Source organism: Momordica charantia (genome assembly GCF_013281855.1).
Source record: "Momordica charantia cultivar OHB3-1 chromosome 9 unlocalized genomic scaffold, Mcharantia_2.0 BLBB01000009.1, whole genome shotgun sequence".
NCBI lineage: Eukaryota > Viridiplantae > Streptophyta > Magnoliopsida > Cucurbitales > Cucurbitaceae > Momordica > Momordica charantia.
The window spans coordinates 4,963,278-4,978,328 of NW_028275167.1; the positions used below are offsets into that span (position 1 = coordinate 4,963,278).

At 32.7% G+C, this 15,051-nt stretch overlaps 2 protein-coding genes across 2 annotated transcripts; one reads left to right on the forward strand and one right to left on the reverse strand.

Annotated features, from left to right (window-relative positions):
- Positions 1 to 379: 379 nt before the first annotated feature.
- LOC111014866 (uncharacterized) lies at positions 380 to 2,248 on the forward strand. Its single transcript, XM_022289729.2, has 2 exons — positions 380 to 1,498; positions 1,585 to 2,248. The coding sequence occupies exon 1, from the start codon at positions 572 to 574 to the stop codon at positions 1,064 to 1,066; it is 495 nt and encodes a 164-aa protein (XP_022145421.1). The 5' UTR covers positions 380 to 571; the 3' UTR covers positions 1,067 to 1,498; positions 1,585 to 2,248.
- A 165-nt stretch (positions 2,249 to 2,413) lies between these two features.
- On the reverse strand, positions 2,414 to 10,266 carry BXL2 (beta-xylosidase 2). The gene is made up of 6 exons (XM_088117021.1): positions 9,811 to 10,266; positions 7,865 to 8,143; positions 7,623 to 7,792; positions 6,632 to 7,083; positions 3,962 to 4,375; positions 2,414 to 3,364 (listed from the first exon to the last, which is right to left on the reverse strand). The coding sequence occupies exons 1-6, from the start codon at positions 10,231 to 10,233 to the stop codon at positions 2,757 to 2,759; spliced, it is 2,346 nt and encodes a 781-aa protein (XP_087973147.1). The 5' UTR covers positions 10,234 to 10,266; the 3' UTR covers positions 2,414 to 2,756.
- Positions 10,267 to 15,051: the final 4,785 nt, after the last annotated feature.

The following is a 15,051-nucleotide window of genomic DNA, read 5'->3' on the forward strand; positions in this document are numbered from 1 at the left end:
CTCTAGTGTAAGCATATCACATTGATTCTGGATTATAAAAAAAGAAAATAAATAGTCACTCCCTTTGCTCACACAATAAAAGGAAAGAAATGAGTTCCACGTCATTCTAAATACAATGCTGACGTGGTAAATAAAGAATGGAGGGAGTATAATACTTTTGTACCAGAGTATTTTTCTATTTTTTCGAAACCAAGACGTGTTGATTGGAAGGTCAAATAGGTGTATAATTGTTGGAGTGGAGACTCCAAATGGAAGTCAATGTCATCATCAAACTTCCCACTTTCAAGTTGTGTAGCAGAAGGAAGTTAGGTCGGCTCCACTTTCTCATTCTGTGGCCACAAAGATCCAACCAAGATGACGCCTTTACTTAGCACATACAAAAGCCAAAAACTTTCCACACTCTTAAACTAAAGACCTCTTCTTTACACCCATCTTACAGTAGTCAGCCGCGTTTCCCACACTACTCTTTCTCTCTCTAAAACTATATATTCAGATCTAAACTTCATTTCTGGTATATTCTCAGCAAACCCAAATCCACAAACATCTTAATCTCTCTCTAGAAACCATTGAAATGGGGTGTTTTTCTGCTTGTTTCTGCTTCAAATCTACTGAGACAGCAAAGCTTTTGGACTCTGATGGAAGTCTTATCGGAAAGGTGAAGCTTCCGGTGAAAGCGGCGGAGCTGATGCTGGAGAAGCCCGGCCACGTCATTTCTCCGGTGGAGGAGCTCCGGCGGACTAGCCGGATTTCGGCCCTGAGAGCCGACGACGAGCTTGTGGGTGGTAAAGTATACATGGTGGTGGCTGTGGGCAGAGTTGGGTCGAAATTTTCTATGGCGGAATTGGAGAACATAGAGTTGGCCTGCAAGAACAGGGGGAAGAAAAATGGTTCAAAGGTGCTGCCGGAGGCGGCGGGGACGGCGGAGGAGAAGGAGGAGATCGGAGGAGGGATTGTATGTGGTTCTGATCAATTGGGGGGTTACTGTCGTGTGATTAACAAGCGGTGGAATCCCAATTTGGAGTCGATTTGTGAGGATTTTTCACACTCCTTTAGAGATAGACATTAGAGATTTAGAAGATTTTTAGGTGTTGGTTTAATTATGTAGAGGATTATTGGCAGTTTAGACGAATTGTATCATAGAATTTATGGCAAATTATACCTTTTGATTCTCAGAAAGCTTGCGTTTTTAGTTGCTTTACCGTTTTGTTTGAGCAAATTAAAGACTAAATTGGAATACTTATAAGGAAAGGAAATACAGCAAAAGGAGCAACTCTGATTATTCCCACCAATTCTTTAAGTGGTGGTGAAAATAAACTCCAAATAATTTCTCACACCCATCTTTTTGATTTAGTTTAAGATATTCGAGGAGAAGTCAGTTATGTTGAAATTTGATCTGCTGATGTGTCCAACGTAATGTTCGTCGAACAAGATTCTCCTATAAGAATGGACATCGAGGTGCCTTGAAATATCTTCCCACGCTTGAGTTAGAGACTTAGAGGTAGAGGAAAATATGGAGGGCTTTAATGTATTTTGCATAGTGATCTGCATTTACCACATTGATGGGGTATTCTTTCCTTTATATAGGCAGCAGTGCCATCCGAAGAGGCCGTTTGGCATAGGACGTGGTGGGCTTCCTCTGTGTCTTCTGACAGGTCATTAGGGGATATTCCGAGAGCAGGCTGCCGCCTACAATGTGTCCCTCGGACTCTACTACTGTTAGGAGCTTGGGCTCATCGGTACATTCCTTGTCAGGTAAGTGCATTGTCTTCTTCGTTGACTGAACTACTACAATGAGGTTGGTCCCTGCTGCCACATAGGGTCGCATGATTCGCCAACGTCTACGCTCGATTTCTCTACTATTGTTAGGAGCGCTATGGGCTCACCAGTACATTCCTTGTCAGGAAAGCGCATTGCCTTCTTTATTGACTGATCTACTACAATGAGGTTGGTCCCTGTTGCCACATGGGGTCGCATGATTCGCCAACGTCCCCACTCGATTTTTCATCCATAATGGATGAGTTGAAGGTCTTGATCCTTGTAATCTTGAGTAGAAGTCATTTTGCTGCCTCGTGAGACTTCCATATATACAAACATTTTCCCAACGAGGATGAGATTAGCAATGGTACTGATGTGTGCTGTAAGGCGGACGATCACGTTGGGACTGAAGGGCTATTTTATTTTCTGGTGTATTGGTGTGTTGTAAAATATATTTATACACGTCGAAATTTATAAATAAGTGAATTTCATATCCCCGATCCAATTTCTGATCTTGTAATTTTAAAACGTACCAAATTATCTTTTTTTTTTCTTTATTACAATATATAGGGGTAGAGGATCGAACTCACAATCTCGAGATATACTCATTTTGACATGGTTAATCTTTGATGGTATGATTTTGCAGTTAATCCACATGTTACAAATCTTGGTCAAGGGCATGTATATTAGAATAAGAAAAGGTTCATTCAAATTTCTCCCACCCAAATGCCCAATCTTAATGGCATTCGGTAAAGTTACCTTTTTCATGCCTAAGTTTAACCCCTCTCTTTAGAGGGCCAAACCATTAGGCATCATCTCCTCTAATTTTTGGCTATAAGAACAATACACATCCTATACTCAATACAATAAATGGTACGAGAAAAGTTATTTAACTGACCGTTACAATATGGTTGTCTCCTAATAACGAACGGTTTGAAATAATAACAACATATAGAATTACCAACCACATTGTTCTAGTCCCTCGTACAATTTCTCCTTTCTTATGTCTTGATCACACCTAATGTGATAGCTTGAAGCGATACCGTATGCTTAACATCACCAATATGAATAAGGTGTTCCCCCATCGGAATTCTCCTTACTCCTGATTTATCCACCACACTCAAATATTTGCAAACGTGAATGTGGACTGGCACGCGCTGCTGAGCCCCAGCGGCAAGATGCACTTTCTCGAAGGCCACCAGTTGCTTGCGCGGCGCCCAGGAGCCACCTCCGATGGGTGGGGTTGAGAACACAAGCAACGTGTGGGATCCGTCTCTGTCGCCTTTGTTTGCGACGTCGACGTGAATTACTAGAGAGAGCTTTCGACACTTGGCATGCGTCACCCGAATGGCCTTGCCGGAGAGGGCGGCAGTAGAGGTTGGGGTGCGACGGTGGCCGGCGAGAGGGACCGCGACGGTGGTGTGTGCTTTGACGATTGTGTGGATGAAGTTTGAGTAGCTTAATCCATAGCCAAATGGATAGACAACTGGACCAGAGTAGAAGCGGTAGGTTCTTCCGGGATATGATGAACTTGATCTCATCGCCATGTTTGTCATTGCTAAGTTTGAGAGGTAGGATTGTGGATACCATGTCATTGGCAGCTTCCCACCTGTAAAATCACAAAAAATTTGAATCTTCTATTTTTTAAATTGAAAATGTATGCCAATTAACCAGTTAAAGTGTACTTTTTCGGCAGGGTAATATGCAAACAATTGACCTCTTAAATTTTTCATCATACATAATACCATAATACCATTTTTGTTGTTTGGTTTATCTTAAAACTTTTAAGGTATGTCTATTTTAATTTTATTTTACTTTTAAAAAATAATCATTTTGATTCTTGTCAGTATACCTAATATTTATCGATTGAAGATACATGTCAATCAACATGTGCGACTAAAATACATGTTCATGTCAATTTGAAGTTAAGTTATCTATTTGTTAAACGATTAAAAGATAAAACTAAAGACCAAAACTAAAAGATTGTTTCTTAAACTTCATAGGCTAAAATAAGATTTCACACATTTTCAATTAGAAAATATCTGGTTCTATCACCCGACGATTATTGAAAAATTACCTACTAAAAAAAAAAATCTCTATTCTTATATTCCTCCCTCCTAATATTCAAACATTTCATAGTAGGGTTAGTAACATTTATCCAAATTTAAGAGAAAAAAAAGAGGGAAGAAGAAGAAGTTTTGAAGACCTGGGTTAGTTGTTCCGAAGAGAACATCAGCAATGGCGGCTCCACCGGCCTGGCCAGGGTACCCCACCCACACAATCGCTGAAATTCGTGGGTCATTTTTGGCAAACGACATGTCGATCGGCCCTCCCGACATCAAAACCACCACCGTCGGCCCACGTGAAGCCGCCGCCGCCTTCGAAATCAGTTCCTGCTGCCGTCCAGGTAGCAGAAGCCCCTCTCTGTCTCTCGTCTCCGCCTCAATCGACTGGTCCAGCCCAACCACTACGACCGTCGCATCGGCGGCGCCCGCGGCGGCCATCGCCTCGCCGAACGAATCCTCCGTCGCGCACGCCACGTCGTCGCACCCTTTCCGGTGGACCACCGCCGCGTACCTCGCTATTCCTTCCACCGGCGTCACGTACCCACATGCCACGCCTACAAGGTGAAACAAAACAAATTCATCATTCAATATATCTATACTATATTAAGAAGGCAGGAGGTAGAAAAACATTTTTAACCCTCTACTAAATTTACAAATTTACAAATTATGTCATTAATATATTATTACAAATATTAAATTAATTATTAATTATTAATGATCAATACTATAAATGCATGGAATATAAAAGGTTAGAATACAATAAGTTTTCTAACAACATAAAATTAATTTTTTCTTTAATTAAAATTCATACTAGAATTTCAAAGAGTTTTAGAATTTGAAAAGCTTTTGTAACGTTTTATCCTCTACTACTATAAAAATAGGTTTTCTTCTACATGTTTTTCAGAAGTTTCAATATTTTTTTATTCTTAGTTCCTTGAAACATCTCTCAAAGATGATTCAATCTTGAAAACATCTCGAGATATTTGTGACATATTCATCAAGTTGCAAGAGAGGCATATGTTGAATCTACATATCTCGAATACTAGGTTTGTAACATTACCATTCCACAATTTTACAAAGTTGAATAATAGTATCTGTGAAGCAATCTTCAAGAATGAACATATTTACTCTAAAAGATAAGTGTATAGTGAGTACTTGGATTTTTTTTGTTACTATTGTTATTTTTCTAATTAGTGTGTTTTTTATTTGGAATGTTTCTTTTTTTAGCAATTTTATTTAGTTTAGGATTTGAACTTTTTTTTTGTTACTAATGTTTTTTATTGTTTAGTGTATTTTTTTTAGCAATTTTATTTAGAATATTTATTTAAAATATAGATAATTACAAGTTCATGTTCTTATTGTTGAAAAAAACAATCACAGAAGTCAGCATATAAAAAAATGTTTAATTAATAAATTAATTATAAACAATAATTTGTATAGAATCGTAAAAGGTGGAATATAAAACTTTTGGTCATTTTATTTTCTAATAATATAATTTGAAGAATTTTTCTTTAATAATTTTAATTATAATATAAAATTAAATCAATAAAATAATTTAGTTTTAGTTAAAAAATTCAACATATACAACGAAACGTCAATCCTAAACAAATATTTAATAAACAAACAAAATATTAAAAAAATAAAATAAGGGACCCATATTAGGTTGAAATAATTTAAAAATAAAAATATTAAAATACCTATTTACTGTTTTATTAATATATAATTTTTTCCTTTACTTTTAATTTATTTATTTACAAAATATATCATTAACAATTAACTATAATAGTCTATTTTAAAAATAATTATAAATAGTACATTTTATTATTAGTAATTAGCTTTCAATAATAATAAATATATATAAAAATTAATCTTAATTATTTTTTAAAATAATTATACTTCAAATATTTTACGTGAAATTATATAAAATTTAAGTTACCTTATAATTAAAAAAAATTTATACGTGCATTGTACGTGGTAATACACTAGTAGAGGAAAAAGACTCATAGGTTGTTAAATTTTAAATTTTAAAAATTAAAATTTTGAATATTAGACCTAGATTTATTAGACATTAAATTAAAACATCACGTAAATTAAAATTTGAATATCTAATAGTTGCTTAAATTTTAAAAAAGGTATAATCAATTGTTAAATTTTTAAAATATATCTAATAGACGATTTAGACTTAATTATTCTTGATTTGTTTGGTAATGTTTTCATTTTTCATATTTTTTAATAAAGAAAAATATTTGGGTAACTGTTGCTTGTTTTTTGTATTTTTTATTGAAGGAAGAAGTAAACTTGATTTTGTTGAAAAAAAACAAGAAATTTAGAATGTGTTTTGATATCTATTTTGTTTTTTGTTTTTTATTTTTTATTTTTAGTTTTAAAGGAGTAGAATTGTTTGATTAACTAATTCAATTTTCAAATTTTTATCGTTTAAAAAACATTTTGAAATTCTACATAAATATAAAAACAAAAAGAGTAGTTTTTAAATAAAAATAATCATCAAACAAGCATTTATGTTTTCATTTCTCAAATTTTATACAATTTTGAGAATATTTATAAAATAAAGAGCTTAAATTTCTTAATAAACAGAAAAGAAGAAAAAAATGGAAAAGTTATCAAAATAATGAGACAGTTATTAAAGTTAAAAAATCAATTATGTTATAATAAGTTCATGGACCAACAGAAAAAAAATATTTTAATGGGTAAAAAAACACGTTTTCCTTGGTGGTAGTTCAACGCTAAAATCAAATAAGAGGGGCGATCAAGATATTCAAATAAGATCCAACGGTCAAAAACAAGCTTACCAGCGTAATTCCCGATCATGGTGACGTTGGCATCGGAGTTGGGGCCGATGACGGCGACGGTGCGGTGGCGAGTTGCCGACAGCGGCAGAGCAGAGCGGCGGTTCTCGAGCAACACAATGCCCTGTCGGGCGGCGTCGAGGGCGAGTTGTTGGTGGGCCGGCGAGCACACGTCCTTTGGGCCCAATCTGCCGTACGGCTGCGACGGCGACGGCGCTCCGTCGAACATTCCGAGCCTCATCTGAACGGTAATTGTGTTGATCAGAGCGTTGTTAATGTGGGACTCGGTCAGTAATCCCTTTTTGACGGCATCTTCTGTGTGGACGGCGAGAAATGGGCCACAGTCTAAATCTAAGCCGGCTTTAATGGCGTCCGCCGCCGCCTCCTCCGCCGTCGATGTGTAGTGTTGGTTGTCGTAGAATACTCCCACCGAGTCGCAGTCCGACACGATGTACCTTCGGAAGGACCCAAAAAGAAAGGTCAATATCCAACGGCGTAAGTTTATTAAAGGAAATTAATTTTGAATTGGACGGTTGGGATCATTGTATCATCATGTTATTAAAAATTTATTTAATTGAATTTACAATTTTTTCTTACATTCTTTTCTTTTCTTGTGTTGTTTATATAAAATCAATCCTCATCTTAATTAATGATATAGTAGAATCCCTTATTTTTAGAGTAACAACGAGATTGTACTTAAAAATCCAACATACCCATCCAATCTGGTAATCGTCTAATATTCATTTTAATACATGTCTTATACATGTAAATTTAGTATAATTCAATGAATAAAATATTTAATACCATGAACATAATTTAATAGTAATTGATATTTATTCATTCTTTTAAGGTCCAAGGTTCAATCTCTTATATCTTCAAAATAAGAAAAGAAAATATTAATATTATTTTTTGAAAAATGTAGGGTTTTCTAAACTTAAGAACCTATCACCTAATAGATTAGGAACCGTGAGCGAAAGAGAAAAAAAAAACTCACCCATTGAGACCCCATTGATTGCGTAGAGTCCCCCGCAGGAGATTGGGGTCAGCGCAGGTGGGGACACCGTTGACCTGATTGTACGAACACATCACGCTCGCCACTCTCCCTTCCTTCACACACTTCCTAAACGGCACATCAAAAGTATCCACCATGTCTTGTCTGCTGACCTGTAACAATCAACGGTCACAGATCAAACGCTACAGTACACCCGCACGTACCCTATCCTTTTTCCCTTTTACCTTGGCGTTGAAGTGAAACCGGTCGGTGCCGTTCCAGTTGTCGAGATCGTAGGCCGTGAAGTGCTTGCAGCATGCCGCCACCTTCAGCCGCTCGCCGTCGTTCCCCTGCAGCCCTCTCACGTAGCTGGCCGCGTACTCGCCGGCCACCACCGGATCCTCGCCGGGCGTCTCCTGGCCCCGCCCCCACCGCGGATCTCGGAATATGTTCACGTTTGGGCTCCAGTACGTCAGCCCCGCGGCGCCGCCGTTGTACATCGCTCTTGCTTCGTCCGACACGACCTGTAATGCAACTCCCAAAATTTATGAGTCTATTAGACACTTTTTGATGTTTAAGTATCTATTTACACACCTTTGACAGTTAAGAACTTATAATTTAAGCTGAAATTTTAAAAATAATTAAAGTTTATAGTTTGAATTTAATTTCAATTTTATCTTTATATTTTTTGCTTAGTTCTAATTTGGTTTTTATTCTCTTATTTTTAGTATTTGACCTTGAACTCTAATTACTATTAGTCAAATATAATGCACTAGTTTATTGTCAAGCAAATAGAAAATATACTACATATCCAAATTTGGTAGGGATAGGTAATGAGAAGGACAAATTATTGTTAAGCATGACTAATAAAAAAGTCTAAACTGAAATATTTAAAACTAAAATGAACACTTGTCTCTAACTAAAAAGTTATAAACTAAATTAAAATTAAACTCAAACTATGAGATAAAATTGAAAATTTTAAATTAGGGTAAAGAAAGCTATAATTTAAATTTTAAATTATAAATTTAATGGATAAATACACTTAAATAAATACAGAAAACAAATTTGAAAATAATTAATTGGATTGAATTAGCTTTAAAGGAAGGTATAAAGTTGGAGTACTTGAAAGAAAAGCTGTTGAGAGAGAGATGGATTATATTATGCAATAATTAATTATTAAGGTTGATTCTTCCATCATTGGACAAGGCATATTTGCATTCCAAAAGTAGCTTTGAAAGTGTCATTTCCTATGGGCAAAAAGTTTATTTTAATCCCAACACCATACTAACACCACATAATCAATGAAATAAATCCTTACCCTTTTGAGTAAAAGCACTTGTTCATTATAATCTTTTTTATTTCTTACTTTACAAAAAGCACTTTGTTATATTATAAAGACTTAATTATAAATCTAGTAATTTATTTATATTTATTTAGTTCTTTTACTTGCAAACTTTTAACATATCTCTCAGGTTTTTTTCTTAAAAAAAAAAAAAATTTAACATGGCGTCGTATTTAAAAGAATTTTTTTCTTAATAAATTCTTCAACCTTCAATTTTAAATCCAATAAACCTTTATCGCTAACTTCATTAATTTAATATTTTTATAACCTGGTAAATGTTAAATATACAGGCTGATTTTAGGCAGGTTTAGGCCTTAGTAATAAGGGGTAAAGTGAAGAAGGAAGGAATGAAGCATAAAAACTCCCCTTTGGTCTTGAATTAAGAAAATTATATAAAAATATTAAGTTTTAAAAATTATTCTCTAATATGCCCCCGCTTTTAAAATAAAAAAATTTTCAAAGCAATATTGTTGCTCTTTAACATAATATATACAAAATTGAAAGTGTCTCGAATTTATAGAAACTTCTTAAAAAGCAAAGTACAAAGGAAATCCAATACTTTAAAAATTTAAGAATCTTTATAAAAAAATTATATATATAGGTATAACATTAAAAATTTAGAGACTAAAGTTTAGCCAATTATAAATTTAATTTCTAAACTTCATCTCTCCCTCCATATTTTAAGATTTAAAATAGCGTCTAAAATTCATATTAGCAAACAAAAATTCAAAGTTCAAAATTAATATAGCGACCGAACAAACATAGTTTAGTTGGTTAGGTAATATATCGTCGACCAAAAGTGAAATTTCAAGTCCAACATGTAAAAATCCAAGAGAGAGAGAGAAATACCCGTCCAATAGCTTCCCAGAGGGATGAATTGAAAGAAGCGGCGGTGGTGATGACCTGAGGAAAACTGGTGGCGCCGGGTAACTCGCCGCCGAACTTAGTTCCGGGGCCCACATTGGAGACGCCGTGAAGCGCCTCCGACCACCACTCGTAACCTTTGATCCCCAGCCTCGGCACCGCCGCCGCATTGTTCACCAGCAGCCGTACCTTCTCGTCCAATCTCAAGCGTCCGATCAAATCCCTTACCCTCTCCGGTATCGGCAGCCTCGCCTTGCAGAACGGCAACCCACGCGCCGCCGTGTCATTCGGGTCGCAAGCAAACGGCTCGCGAGCCCCGCCGCCGTGCCGGATTAATGCTCCGAGAATAACGATGAGTGCCAGAATTTTCAGGTGGCCGGAGGCGGAGGGAGCGGCGGCGGAAGCCATAATGTTGGATGGTTATGGAAAGTGGCTAAGGCCAAAGCCAAACCAAGTGTTTATATAATGCACAAATTGGAAGGAAAAAAACAAGAAAAAGAAAGGTTTTTTTTTTAAAATTTTATTTTCCTTTTTGGAGGGTGAGATTTTCTTTCGATCAAGTTGATTTGGTGAATGGGAGAAAAAATTTGGTTGAGTACTGGAAACCAACATTACCAAACAGAGATTAAAAGAAAAAAATCATTTATTTTATTAGGTTAAAATTATAACTTGGTCGGTTAATTAATTTTAATTTAATGTGACTACTCGTCTCCTAAATCATTTTTACCCACATATATTTTCCTTTATTTTTTTTTTACTTAATCTTAAATTATAACTAAATCAACTAAGGCAATCAACCAAATGAAAAGAATTGACTCGTTACTGTGCAAATCAAAGCGGTGAATCAGATACCTGAATAAGGAATCGTCGAATACACCAGTCATATCAATATTCATGAGGTTTCATCTCAAAATCAATTAATCAGGAGAGATAGCAGTCCACTTATATTTTTTATTAGGTCGCTTATCTTTTCAATGTAGGATCTACAACAGATGGAGTTTGAAGTGGTAAGTAAAAGAAGGATGGGAAGAGTCGGGAAAATTTTCAATACTATGGGAGTATCTAATACCGTTTGTTCATTCTATGATTTTATCTTTATAATAACTTTTAGCACGGCTAAATTCCACGTCATTTTTAACATGACGCGTAGCAATAGAGCTGAGTGGTCCCACCTTTGTGGTTAGATTTGATCATCTGATCTGATGGACTTTTGGCATCCTGGGTTTTTTTTTCCGTACACATGAGCCTTTGCCCTAAACTGTTCCACCCTTGTTTATCACGAAATAATTATTCTTGACTGAATTGATGTTTGACTAACCGTTTTGATAAATTTGGAGTTTAAAATTATCCAGTTTTGGCAAAACACTTTTAACATAATTCAAAAAAATAAATAATATTGTAATGTAGATAAATTGAAAATGTGTACACGGATTGGATAGCGCAGTGTTACTCAATTTGTAGGGATGGAATTAAAATCTCTAAACCATAAATAATCAAATTTAAAGAAAATATGATATAGGGAAATTTTAAGAGTGGAAATGAGAATTCAAACTCACAACTTTTTAGTATGAGATAGACATTAATTATAACCATGGTTCTAAATATTCATTGACACGTCGACATTTTCATCGACATATTCATGTTTCTATGGGTTTGACGACATCGACATGAAGAGTAAATTGACATTTCCATGATAGCACAAAAAAATCGACAAAATATAAAAAATATCAAACAAAATGTCACTCATATATACATAATATTAATATTAATTATTTTTAACTTATTTAGAAATAGAAAAATGTTTATCTGTTAATTTAAATATTTTTTAAAATTTTTAAAATTTTCTAACTTTTTTTTTCTTTTCTCTGCTGATAAGTGATGTAAGGAAGGCCCATGCTGTCAATAATAATGCACATTTCAACATCAATATTGAGATGCCCATGCCATATTGCTCCATTTCCCATCATTCACCACCCAAAAAATAAACAAAATTTTTAAATACTTACCAAAAATCAAAAGTTTTCCCCATTAATTCGCGACAAAACTAACGAAGAATTAGGTTTATATATGAAGCCTGAGATTGGAAGGTTCTAATTTTTTTTTTCTCATAAAATATTTCATGTACCAATAAAAAGAACCGTCTATATATATTATAAACTTTTGTTTTATGTTTAATAGATATATATTATAAAAGGTAAGTTTTATAAGTTTATAGCTCAAAAATTTAAAGTTGAAGGTTTTGTATTTGATCCTACATTCGTTGAACTAACATAAATAAATAAAATTGAGCCTAGTTAAATATTATATACCAATCATAGGCTTAGTTTTTAGACCTTGAGTTACACAATAACTTGTGAGTCAAATACCCTCTAGGTAATTTAAGATTATAGACTACATGTCTAATGAGAGTACGAGAATTTGAACCTTCAATCTTAAAAAACGAAATTAATGTCATTCATGGCATAACCAAAGATCATGTTGACATATCTAATGTAGTTAAAGGTTTAACATTAGAAAAATAAAACAAAGTGACACGTACGGCATATCTTGATTTTTTCGAAACAAACATATGAAATTATTTCAACGCACCCGTGCCACAATCCAATCTAGCCGTCAACTTTTTCTATCATTTATCTAATTGTAGGTTTATGTTAAATGAGCTATAACACTTATATTTAGTTAACGATATTAACTACAAGAATTACGTAGAATAATAATGGAAAGTACGACTACGTACGCAGTTTAAACTTGTAAAATCTAGAAAATAAAAAGACGTCCCATCAATTTATAAAGTAGTCTTTTATTATTTAAATTTTTTTTAGTTTTGGAAATAATTATTTTATATAACGAAGGTGTGGAATATTCTTCTTAGAAAGTGTACATCTTTATTTAAGGGATGTGCCCATAAGGGATTGGCCTAGCCATTTCATATGACATGATTTTGTCTCGTTCCATTTCCATTATCTGTCTTGGGTTGCGTGCTTAATTAGTGGGTTCCACCACTAAAAATTACCTTCAAAATTTTGTTGATATTTTCTATATCTTATCAATTTATTTTATTGTAATACATAGAAATGTCAACTTACACTCGTTATATGGATGTTGAATCTATAGACATATAAAATGTCTATGGAAATTTAATACCGTGATTACCTTTTATAAACCTTTCTTTTTATATTACAATTTAATAATGTTCCAACTTTTAAGTTTGTGTCTAATTAATTTTAAATTTTAAAAAGTTTATATTAATTAAATTATGTCTAATAAATTCTTAAGTCTATTTAATTTCTTTTTAACAATCAGGCACGAAATTGGAAAGGAGGTCTCATTAATACCAAAATTTTCTACCAAGAGATAATTTTTTGTCTATAAGTCAAGGGACAATAAAATTTGGGTGAAATAATAATGGTTTTGGATTCCCATTTGCATGTCATTTTCAGGCATTATTTACCAAATTAAATCAGATCAATCACCTATTATAGAGGGAGGAGTAATCTTAGATGCTAAAAGAATAATAATGTGAAGTGAGAATGAAGATGGAATAATATGAATTTTTGTTAAGAAGTCATTTTCTAATACAAAATAATTATATTGAGTGTGTAAATTTGATTGCTAATTCCTTATACTTTCAAAACGTGAATTTTAGTCATTGTATTTTCAAAATGTGATCATTTTAGTCCATTGACTTTATTTTTTTAATTTCATTTTTATATTATAATCAAGGTTTTAATTGTCGATATCGATGGAAATGTCGAAGTCTCAATTACATGAATATGTCGATGAAAACATCAATAAAATGTTACACAAATAAAAAATAGTAAAAAATATTTAAATTAACAAATAGACATTTCACCATTACTAAATAAGCTATAATTGATTAATACTAATATTATGTTTATATTAGTTAAATTTTGTAGATTTTTTTTCAATATTATGAAAATGTTGATTTATCTTTAATGTTGATGTTGAACTCATAGAAACATATATAAAAATGTCGACATGTCGACGAAAATTTAATACCTTGATGATAACCTCAAATCAATTTCTTAAAATGTAACTAAACTTTGTACGAAAAGCTTTCTGTTATGTGTATATGTGTTAAAAATTTGCAAATAGAGATTAAAATTTTTAAAATATTTTAAAAGTACAAGATTAAAGTGAATAAAGTTAAAAGTATAGGAATTAAAATAGTATTTAAACCATTTTCACATTTTACCAAATTTTAAATTTAATATCAATCTTGACATACATGGCTTAAAACATCTAATAAGTACCAATAAATAATAAAAACAATAAACAATATAAGTCATGAGGTAAGAAATTTTTTTTTTGAATAATAATAAGTATCAAATAAATAATAAAAGTAAATTAATAGATAATTCTGATTAAATTATAGAAAATCTAATATCTAAAATGAAAGTTAGAAGTCAAAAAAAAATATATATATATATATATATATATTTAGATATATATAGATACATATATAGATATATATATATATAGATATATATAGATATATAGATATATATATTTAAAAATCTTTGGAAAAGAAGTTTTCAAACCCAAGAAATGTAGAGAGAGAATTTAATAATAAATTTTGTCCCAACAGCCTCATGATTTCATTAGTTGGTGAGTAGCATTCTTGAGAGAGAAAGTGAAATGGTTGTTGATATTGTTATTATGATCATGTTGGTGAAGTTGGTGACATCTTGGTGTCACAATAGTAACTATTTGATTAGTTAGAGAGAGAAAGGGAAATTTAATTAATTTTCAAATTTTCAAATTAATATCTCTCAGAAGTATATGTATATAAATTCATGTTAACTAGAGATGAAAAAATCAATATTAATCCAACCCATAAAAGCAAGCAAAAGGATGAATACCAAAAAAAAAAAAAAAATACGAAAATTATATCGTCTGAATAGGTAATTTCTTGAAACTTTAAAAGTATCTAATAAATTTATTAACTTAGAATTTTGTATCAAATTTTATATTTAACTGATCTCAATTTTGAGTTTAATAATTATTTAATTATTCAATATTTCTTTTAAATGTCTATAGACCTAGCTATTAGAAATAAAGGTAAAAATTTATGATTTATTTTAGACACAAAATTTAATTATATATCAAATAGATTCTTTAATTAAAAAAAATGTCAAATAAGTCAACAACCTATATATTATACATAAAATTGAAAGTTCAAAAACTTGATAGATAGTTTAACGA

What these genes read in the sequence shown, in the direction of transcription:
- LOC111014866 (XM_022289729.2), top strand. Translation starts at nt 572, where the DNA reads ATGGGGTGTTTTTCTGCTTGTTTCTGCTTCAAATCTACTGAGACAGCA.
- BXL2 (XM_088117021.1), bottom strand. Translation starts at nt 10,233, where the DNA reads ATGGCTTCCGCCGCCGCTCCCTCCGCCTCCGGCCACCTGAAAATTCTG. An exon ending in GGTTTCACTTCAACGCCAAG is followed by an intron (nt 7,793 to 7,864) that starts GTAAAAGGGAAA and finishes TGATTGTTACAG; the next exon opens with GTCAGCAGACAAGACATGGT. An exon ending in AATCAATGGGGTCTCAATGG is followed by an intron (nt 7,084 to 7,622) that starts GTGAGTTTTTTT and finishes GTCCTTCCGAAG; the next exon opens with GTACATCGTGTCGGACTGCG.